Source organism: Atta cephalotes (assembly GCF_000143395.1).
Source record: "Atta cephalotes unplaced genomic scaffold scaffold00016, whole genome shotgun sequence".
Classification (NCBI taxonomy): domain Eukaryota; kingdom Metazoa; phylum Arthropoda; class Insecta; order Hymenoptera; family Formicidae; genus Atta; species Atta cephalotes.
The window spans coordinates 5,515,964-5,527,462 of NW_012130080.1; the positions used below are offsets into that span (position 1 = coordinate 5,515,964).

Below are 11,499 nucleotides of genomic sequence, written 5' to 3' on the forward strand. Positions count from 1 at the left end.
CGCTTTCAGCAAACGTTTTAGAGCTTCTTTTGATGCTGCTGCCCAGCTATTCGTTTGACCACCAGTGATCACTCGATGCTGCGACTTTAAAATTTTAGACACTAACGAATAAAAAAAAACAATTGTGTGGGAAAAGCTTTCATCTGCGAGTGAATTCACTAATGAATTTAAGAAACTTGCTTCATGCAGAATAAAAGCAGCGTCGAGAAAATTCGCTGACGAATTAATGACGTCATTAGCTGGTGACGAAGTGAGTAAAATCGCTCCGTGTAAATCGCCCTTTAGATATCAAAGAAGCAATCGCAACTCAATCCCTTAATATCCTTTTCATATTCATTACATAATTTATTGAATTAGATATCACTTCAGTTTGGGAATCTATGAGTGACTTATTCTTAATGGACTGTTGAACTAATACTTGCAAAATTATATCTGCATTACTGAAAAAGACTCTAAAGAAAATCGAATGTACAATCAATTGGAACAAAGATGACCTAATAACATTATTCTTTTCACAAAATAAAAAACCTATGACATCACTAACCGTGTTGCTCTTCATTAGCCTTAAATTTATTTACTTTTTCCAATTCTTTTGAGTTAAATAATATTTTTATTTTCAACTTCCATATGTATCAAAATTTAAATCAATTTCTGTGATTGAATTGCTTAATTCCAAAATAAACAACATACATATTAATATATGTGCACTTTGTAAATAATAAACTAAATTTAAATAAATTTTAATACAGTTCTTAAGTTAAATTGTTTATTCCATTATTTCAGTTAAATAACAACATATTAAAAAGGATCAATGACGATTTATTAAATAATTAAAAATAACTCAAATTATTATAACTTTACATTATAAATTTAACAGTGTATCCGTGTTAAAAGTTTTGCAAGATTTATTCGGAGCAGTGAAATATTTCACAAATATTGTACAAATCAAATTTTTATCGAATTGTTTGACAAAGAATTTTGTAAGTTATATAAATCTTTAGACGATACACTTTTTAAACGAATGCGTGATTTAAACGTGACAGAAATGTCTGTGAAGTTAAAGCTAATGGATCGAGTTTTCCATTCTCTGTTATCTCGGTTAAAATATTACGGTATCGACATATGGAGATCTAGGCTCTTCGATAGGCACTTTAACTTGAACGTTCTTCACGATAATTTAAAGCTCACATCTCTGATGGTGTCAGCCAACAACTCAAGCTACGTTTCGATTTTTTTTTGCGCTTTCGCTCTCAGGATCTGCACACGATGTTTCGTTTAACAAAGGCTGATAAAAAAAGTGTTTTCGCCAGTAGCGGTTTTTATCGATCTTTCGCATATCGATCTTTCGTAATTAGAGAATGGAGATCAAGAGAATGGAGATCTATGAATCGGATCGACCATTATCGAAATCCGTTGCTCGTAAATTTTCCGCGATACTATCGGCTGCTGATGCCAGGGCCCAACGATTGTCGATTAGCGGATTAGTATTATCGGTCTCCGTCGTGCCATCATTGGAATTCAAAGGGAGACATAAAGCTTCTCGCGTTTACGGTCGAAGATATTGCCGAAATCCACAACAATCGCCTGGATTGCATCATCATCGTGATCGTTTAATGGTAATTTTATGTCGAGGTCTGTAAGAAATATTACGAAAATCACTTTTTTCTCTTCCATCACCATGACTACCAGGTAATAGCCGCGATCATCATTAATATTTTAAAGCATCTTCGAATTTGTACTTTAATCTTACAGTTTAAACGCGAATTTCAAACTACAGCCTCTTAGGTGCCTCTTCCGACGATAAGTCAAAGCGCGCATTAAGCTCCTCGAAAGACAGTAACAGCTATTCCTTCTAATGGTGTCAAAGCCTGATCGAAACCTTTCTAACTATATCGTAAGATTTACGTAAAATCCTGAAACGCACTGCTTTTCCATTAGTCTTAAGGAACCTTATAAGATTTTAATATTCTAAAAATGTAATTAATAAAGGATTTTTTATTCTTTACGCTGACACGCATGCAAACAATTATATACATTTTCTTTTCTCTGGCTTTATGCTTAATTTTTGATGTTACGTTATGATTACGAGAATATACATAAATTTTCATTTGTAATAATTTGATATATTTTCTTTGTAAATACATACGTATAATATGTATATATTTGTTTGCTTTTTATTTTCAACATATTCCTTTTTTCGTATTTATATATAATATGCAAATGCTTAATTTTAACATATAAAATTTATATGTAAATTAGAAAAAGTAAATACACAATCAATTATTCAGCAGACATCAACAAACAATTATTAACATTCGCATTCTACGAGATCAGGTATTATCTAGTAGCAAATAGAAGAGATTAATATGATTGAAACGAAATGGCGGAAAAATGTTTTATTACTTTCTTGCATTTCATTTAAATATCTCGTATCTTCAAAAACTTAATTATATACATGACGATAAGGTAGAAAATAACACTTAACTTTACACCTACAATCTAGATCTTTTTTGACACAAGCAAAATTTCATTCTCAAATTCACTTTTATTTTTGCTCAAATTTTAAATTTTATTAAATAAAGATTTTAATTAGACTTAAAAAATCTATTTGGAAATATAAAATAGAGATGTTATAAAAGTAAGCGTGAATTTTGTTTAAAAGAGAGTCAGAATAGAAAAGTCTAGAACAGTAAAAAAAAGTTGAACTCGACAGGAAAAGATAAATTGCAGATAAAAGGAGTAAAAATATGACTGCACAATGAAGGTTAATATTTTAGTCTAGTTTAATGTTCAAGTCAAGAGACGCAATTTTGTCAGATAGGTTGCTAGCAAAAACGCGGCATGCATTTTCCTTCTCTGAATGTCAGGATATACACACAATACCTTCGCAATTACACGTGTGCTGCAAGAGATCCTGGCATAGATATTCCGTCGGTTGGAATTATAGACGTGAGATCGTGATAAAGACCGCCGAGAAGCAGAATTGTATATTTCGCTCGAGAGGAAAAGCTTGAGAAAAGATCGACCAATAGCGCAGCTTTTCGCAATGCGAAGAGATTAAAAAAGTGCTAGCGAGGCTAAGTATAAAAACAGAGAGACGCGTTTCTTAAGTAAAAATCCTGCTTCTTACAGACGCGAACGAGAATTTATGACTGTTTATGGAGCGCAATAAGTTATACGCGAAGATACGAACGAGCATCATGTTACGTTTTGTGAAATATTCCGGCCTAGTTTATGGTCTCGCGCTAACAAAACATAGTAAATATGTTTTGTATTGTATCAATAAATACTTCGTTGCAGACTGAACCGCAGTGTCGAGAACGATGGTGTGCATAACGAACGAATCAACAACGACTTCGTGATTGTCCGAAGGCGCGAGAGAATACGCGCAATAATAAAAATCAATGGTTTCCGCGGTTAGCTTGTCTGCATTTTTCTGCCGCTTGCAACCATTCTATGTGCGTCGTTACATAATTCTACGTTACTGCATTGCTGCAGTCGACGACTATGCTCTCTTGCAACGAAAGGCTATCCAACTTACTGAATCGAAAATGGGTAACCTTATATTATAGTCTATATTCACATAACTTTGGACTTTATCCCCACAGTCATACGAAATATGACTTTCGGAATAAAGTCCAAAGTTACGCGACATACGAGGTTGAGTTCATAAATTTTACATGCATTTTCGAAAAATTCGAAAGAAGATAAATGAAACATGATTTAGACTTGTAATCAGTAAGTAAATGTGCGCTTTTTCATTCTCGACAATGTGTTACCATGTGCAATTTATTGCTAACATTTTTTTCAATTTATTTATGGTGACAATGACAAATAGTATCGTATACAGATAGGTATGCATAAATCTATGGATTGTTCTAAAAGAAACAGAAGCTGTCATGATTAAAAATACAGAAATATCTTGAAAAAGTTAATCAAATAAACCCCGCAAATAAAACATTGAAAATCTATTACAATATTCTATTATGTATTATGTATTTTAAATTTTAAAAAATATAGAAATTCCACTACAGTTACATAATGTAAAATATCAATTGGTAGGATTGAATTTTCAATTTATAATTAGTTTCAATTCGGTTTACTTTAAGAAGGGACTCTCCCTAAGAAGACAATATTAATTTTAATAATTGAGATATCCAGATTTAAATAAGTTTTGTTACTTTTGTCTAAAAATTTAAATTGGCGATGAAAATATTTTGCAACATTTTTGAACATTTTTGAACATTTTCAGAATTTATTTTCAAATATTACCTTATTAGTGATACTATTTTATTAGTTTTAAGAAAATATTACAAATTTTATCCATGTAGTTTTGCATTTATTTAATATTTTTTGTCTTTATTGTAAATGATACAACTTTTTCAAAAAGAAGATTATTCTCGTAGTTAAAGTTTCTTACAATGTATTTTATTGGCGTCAGATCACATCTATAGTTTGTACAAAATGATACACGATGATATGAGATGCGAATCTGCCGACAATAAAAGCTGAAAAGATGATAGTCGAACTCACCGGACTGTGCTCTATGCGCGGGTATGGCGGGGGCGGGCGGCAATCCGGCGATGCTGCAAAGCGTCTGTCCACTACCGTACTTAATACTCCTGCAGTGACACGGCGTGGTAGGCGTCGTCAGCCCCTCGTTGTCTCTGACGGTAGCCCCGATCACCGAGATCTCGTCGAGTTCATGCCCGCTGTCGTAATGGCACAGTCTCGTCGCGCTGGTGCTGGCCCCGCCACCCCCGACGCCGCTATCTTCCCCGGCACCGGCGTCGGAACGACCGCCGCCGGTGCCCCTGCCCCCGGTCCGGCCCCTAAGCGACTGCACCAGTCGCTTGGCGCCTGAAGACATTCCACGGAGGTGATCCAGCCTTCCGGTCTTCGTTTCCTCTTGTCCTAGCCAAAACCGCCCGAGTACACGCCCGGGGATATCCACCTAAAAATTGCACGCTTGTAATCGTTGAGTTATGATGGTATTAAATTGCTGTGTAAGTTGTGTCTACTAGTGAGAACAGGATTTCCGAAGTTCCAGTTTCCGTAGACATCGTGTATTTGAGATCGTATTGCCAGCGAGATCTATGATCATTTATCGTTTTTCTTTGTATTCTTCCCAAATTTATTTTTTATTTCTATAGCAAGGAATTTTGCAAACATTGAACGCATACTTTTTGCATGTTATACATATTATACAAATGATTTTACTGTATCTATTTTATTAAATTATATTATTTTATTAAAATATTACAATATTGTAATTGAATTGAAGTAAATTGTAATTTATATTTTATTGTATTTTGACTGTATTATTAACGCGCGCACGATTTCAATACTAAAAGTACCGTGCGGTCATTATTGATCGTGCCTATTTTTAATATTACATTTTTTTGTATAAAAAAATAGGATTCTGAAATTTTTAACTTTTTAATATTATATCTATATAGATGAAATATTTGGATTTTCATCACTTTCTTTATCTTAATAATATTTTATTTGCTTGGTTTATTTCCTTTTAGGCCCGATTTTATCAATGTAACATTAACTTTAATTTCGATTTATTACTTATTTTTTTATTTTATTTGTTCACAGAATCAGAAAAAGATAAAAATAAATTAAACCAAGATTAAAGTTAATCTATAATAGAAATGGACATCAGAGAATAAAAAACATTGATTCTTCTAATGTTAATTTTCATGATTTTTTTCAGATACTAGACAGAATTATTGCAGCAATTTAATACAAAAGAATTTATTATATTATAACATTTGCAATAATCACACAGTCGATAAACGATCTAAATTGTAATTAACAGACTACTGAACGGTTTCGTCTGACCATACGAGGCTATATCTACTTGTCGCGCCAAACAGAGTATGAATGATTGCTTTGAGAAACAAATCACTCACACAAGATTGAAATTCACCGGTTTGCCTGAAGCTATGTAATAGTTTGACTTGTGCAGAATAAAAATTTGGCCATTTTTAGCTCCGACAGACATTTATGATAAATGATCAGTCGGATACATACATCTCCTTTAGTCTCTACCTTTTCATCTTATCGATTTTAACTAGAAAGAAGCAAAGCGCTGTACTTAAAAGAATGTGATAACTTTGATAATACATGATAGATTGCCTTTCATCTTCACGTTCATGCATCGTGCTTTGAAGAGAAAAAATATATTGTAACGTATGAAATATTTCGCATGTCGATATAAATGTTTAAAATTGTTACAACTCATTGTCAGAAGTAGAGGGAAATAAAAATATAAAAGTTATAACCAAAACAAAAAATTTAATAGAATATGTTAATATAGGTAACTGTTTATATGTTAAACGATATATTCTTGTTTATGGGAGCAAAGTACAACGACGATCTCCGGAGAGATTATTGGGATTAAAGTCCAGATGCGAAAGGTCTCTAGGTCGTTTCTTACACAATACATAAGACACAATACTTAAGCTGGATAGTGAGGATAAGAGAGAAGGGCGATTACCCTTCTATTTGATATGATGTAATACGGAGGAAAAATTGAAATAAATTCAATACAAACATTTATTTAAAGGATGGATTTATGAAAAATACTATTTGAAATAATATTTTATGTAAAATATTTAAAATAAATATTTTGCGTAGTAAATATAAAAAAGACAAATAATATTAATGTAAATGTTAATGTAAATAGTAAATACTATTATATTCTCTATTATATATACTACGCAAAATGCTCCAAATATTTTTATAAGTGCATCCTTTAAATAAATATCTATTGAATCTAATATTTCAATTCTTTCCCTATACTGAAAATATTTACTATTTGAATGCAATGAAAATATTTTAATACTATTTTTTCCACTATTTTCCCTAGCACTCCACAAATATAATATACTCACCACGTGATGATGCCGCCCCGCAGTGGTAGCTCTGCTCTCTGCTGACTACGTGTATCGCCAACGGTAACGCCGCGCACGATCGCGACCGGTGTCACCGAGCGTAGCACATGATCGCTTTCTCTTGATCCTCGGCACGATTTCGATCCGGCACGCGGCCCACGTGTCTCGACACTCCGCTTTCGTGCTCCGATTCCGCGCTACCGATTGTTATTCGAGCCGCTCGAGCGTTCGTACGCACCGACAAGAAGAGCAGCGACGACGGCCGACCACCGAAGGAGATCGCACAACGATCGGCGGCATGCCAAATTACACCCGTCAAGCACGTCGCTTCTGGCACCGATCGCTTGACAGGCTAACGATCACTGTGCGTCGCAATTGTGATGGTGGCGACGGCATGCATACACTTTTTACGAACGGTAATCGATAGGCGTACGAGGCACGCGTCGCTCGCCACACGATCGTCTGCGACCGTCTTCTCGAGCGACATGCCGCGGTTACGGTCGGCCCGATGGTGCGTTCACCGATGGAACTTTCGTCGGCGTCGGCACACTCTACGTACTCTTGCCTCTTCGCGATATCGATGACGAATGGGATCCGTGTACCTCTTTTGCGACCAGAAAAACCGATATACCTGGTGGCCCGATATTGACGCCGACAGACCCTCTTTAAGGGACGGCCGACGTGCAACAAGTGTCTCGAGCGACACTCGTCTCACGTGCCGCTGCTGCGCTCTCGCCTACTCCACGTTCAACCACTCTCGCTGATACACTCGATACTTCGCGTTCGATCGAACGACGGCTGAAGACTCGTCTTGGAAATACGTGGACACAGTGCGACAGTATCTGGGGAGAACAGAGAAAACAAAGATTATTTAACGAACGATAGGTCCCAATGGGAAAAATACGTTAAAAGATATTAGTTCGCAATTGTTTTCATAAATATATTGATGGATTTCGAAAATGTAAGGTATTATTCCTGAAGAGAATCGATACGGGATATTCATTCTCTGTATGAGGACCAGAAACCTCTTCTTAAGGGCTAAGCGCTCGACGTTGATGGAGAAGTAACGAGCTGGAGATTAGGATATGGCACACTCGAAATTGCTAATATCGATTATGCCGAACCTTAAGTTGTACGAAGAGGTTCATACGTTCGTTACACTTAGATTAATCTCAAGGGAACTGGAGCAGTAAATGGATTATAACGATCTAACATCTTTAAACATTCAAATTGTTCTTAGGTTAGATAGATTCTATATACATATGAGATATATTTATTATACATTACATAGTTCAGAATAATGATCAAAATAATATTGTGTCGATAATTAGTACAGTTATATTGAGACAAAAGCATGATCAATAACAACAATCGATTGATCACTTTGATGAAATGAAGTTGAATTAAATAGAAAATCATATATGAGTTAAGACTCACTTCAATCAAAAGTGACTTCTTTCTTTTTTATTTATTCTTAAATCTTTCTCGATTTATTTCACTTAATATTGTATTTATTAAATTTATATTTTTTTCGGTAGTTACTAAAATATTTTCTTTGACATTTCTTTTGCGCACTATTCTATACAACAACTACAAGACTATTTTTAAATTGGTTTTGAACTAATCCATTGATATATATGTATACATCCTGTCGGACGAGATGATGGATGCACCGTGACATTAGCTGTATACACATTTTGCAACCCTGCACATTCTGCAACCTTACATAACGGAGATACAAATGTGGACAGAGGGGTTACGGTAAAGGAGAAAAGGCATTGTACATATACATCTTTGAAAATAGAACCAAGTAGTTTGTGGATATGAGGACATTGAAACTGTCGCCTAACGTATTATTTTGCTCCCTTATTCTCGTGCACAAGAAAGACAAGGTATTCAATCGTTTGACATCGCGATGCGAAAAAATGCCCCTAAGATATTTCACACTATAACACGACTTGTTCTCGCAGAAAAGGGATTTCCACACCAACGTTTTTCTTCATTTATCAAAAGTTTTGTCTAGACGTGAAATTGCCAAGATTAAGAAGACGGATACACGAGAGAACTATATTTAAAATTACAATAGTGTATTGTTGCAATATTTTTATTCGCAGTATTTTGTGCTAAGTTACAAGAGATTAGCAGTGAATTTGTTGAAATATATCTTGTTTTCTAATGGATGATTGATTTATCATATACTACTGTTATTTCTTATGAACTATCTCTACTTTCTTATGAAAATCAATCGATAAATAATTAACCGGCGAAAGGTGACACTTGATCTTCGAGTAGCGCGTTAAATTGATTTCGCATAACAAAGAACAATGGCTGTCGCATACGGGATGAATATTAGGAGTCCTTGCACAGCATCGGATAAATTATGTAGGCAACGAGAGTCTGGTTTTATTGCCGGCGGGATCGTTGTGCCTCTGCAATCCAGGCGTAAACTCGACGGCTCTCTCATATGGAAATCGTAACTTGAAAGTATAATATGGAAAAAAATATCCGTCAGTGGTCTACGTTACCAGAGCACGTTTGTTTTAGCTCATAAAAATTCCGGTGAGAGTATATTTATTTCGGGGAAGTATTAAGTCTAGAAAGTGCGTTAAAAGTTTACGGGGGTTAAGGGCATGCTTCGATAAATCATCCGTTAAGACTTTTTTCTTCAAAATTTAGATGGAAATCAGGTAGATCCTAAGCCGATCGTTAAATAATGCATAACAGCCAAAGTTTCATGTAGTTTTTATAATTTTATATTTTATTAGAGAAACGAGTTATAGAAATTATTTTGTCATAGAAACATCTAATCAAACATCTAATCGGAAATAAAAAAGACGTTTCCATCTACCGAAGTAAGTAGAATTTCAAATGGAAATTAATACGTAATGTGATGCGATGCAATTTGATACAAACAAAGGAAAATAAATATAAATTAACGTCGCACGCTCCATTCAGAATAAATAAACGGTCACGTTCAGAGTAACGTTCTATGGAGCAATCTGTAGTACTTACTGCAGTTTTAAACTCTAATATCTTAGTTCAGGCTTTATGTTAGTGTTTAATCAGAGCGGTGTGACGTATCGCTCCAAATTGCTTTTATGTTTATAGCTTCATAACGATGCTTAAGAGATTCATCTATCATGGGAGCGACAATACTGCGCAATTTATAAAGCGTCTATTACAGTACAAATTGCAGGATACTTTAAAAGATATCTTTAGAAAAGATAGCTGTACTTATTAAATTAGATTTGTTTTTATTAATTAAATAAATTTTAAAAATTATATCAGCTTAACATTGACATTTTATTTATAGTCATTAATCGATAGTTATGAAATATCTATAACAAGTATAATGCATGATTTAAAATTGTCTATAATATATTCTGTTTTTGTTACCTTTTGTTTAATTTATTAGCAAGTATTATTCATGCAATATGGTTTAGCTGAAATCTGTTCCGACTTTCTGTTCGAAACTTGCCGAAAATAAATCGTATACGATGCATATTCTCGCTAAAAATATTCCACAATGAAAACGGGTTATTTGTTTGCAACGATCGTCGTAAATTGTACGATTCTATTTCCCTGATATTTTTTCAATTGCGTTTGCGCGTAATGCGCACACGATCGGTGCGAAACGTAGCAGTAGTTGATCGATATTGGAAAAGTTTGACGAGATTTTTTACATTACGGTGTTCGAAAAAAATGCGAAAAATACTGTTTAGTGACAAATCTTTTTCTATGATTATTCAATCCATTTCGAATTTTTGTCGTCTTACAGTACGATTATATGCGTAAAGTTAATATATTTTCGCTCCTATTATAATAAATAAATCTTATGGTAGGAATATTTTGTTCATTTATTTCATAAAGAAGCATCGGAAAAGTCATACTGTCTAAATTTCTTGAAGTAAAATTTCATTTCAAAAGAGTTAAAATACTGCCATTATTAAAAAAGAGTGAAAAATTTGCATCCTTAACTAAAAATTTTTACTTTTTTTTTAGAATGAGATTTCCATTTTTAGAATGAAATTCATTTTAGAAAAGGAATAAAATTTCTTTCCTTTAGAGTGAATCCCACTCTAAAGAAGAGAGTAAAAAATCTACCACTTTTATTAAAGAGTGCAAATTTTTCACTTTTTTTTTAATAATGGCAGTATTTTAACTTTTTTGGAATGAGATTGCATTCCAAGAAGGCAAGACCCTATTTTCGCCATAGTTTTGCTGTTCGCGTAGCATGAAAATTATCGCGAATTTAACTTGGTTAACTTCGCGAACTTAACCGTAGGTGCATCGACCGAGAAGCGAAGGATTGCGTACTACGACGCTACGACGGCATACATGCTCTGCGGCTGCAAATAGTCGTGTGTTGTCGTCGCTGACAATAAATGCAGACACTACAGTTTCTCACTTTACGATCGATGTGTCGATGTGTTAGCGCATTTACGTCGGTGCGCCACAGCGTTGGCTGATTGCAACGAGATGCAGTGCGACGCGCAGCGACAGACGAATGACTTGCTACGATTCGACCCGGCTTCTGTACATACATACACGTCGAATGAATCAGAACGGAAATCTCTGATTGGCGAGAACAAGC

General features: G+C 34.6%; 1 protein-coding gene across 1 annotated transcript in view; it reads right to left on the reverse strand.

Annotated features, from left to right (window-relative positions):
- Positions 1-4,870, reverse strand: part of LOC105618378 (cyclic nucleotide-gated cation channel alpha-3) — a 151,738-nt gene extending 146,868 nt beyond the window's left edge. Inside the window, exon 1 of the mRNA XM_012199920.1 lies at positions 4,534-4,870. Coding sequence (XP_012055310.1) covers positions 4,534-4,870 — 337 coding nt within the window. The remainder of the gene's footprint in view (positions 1-4,533) is intronic.
- Positions 4,871-11,499: the final 6,629 nt, after the last annotated feature.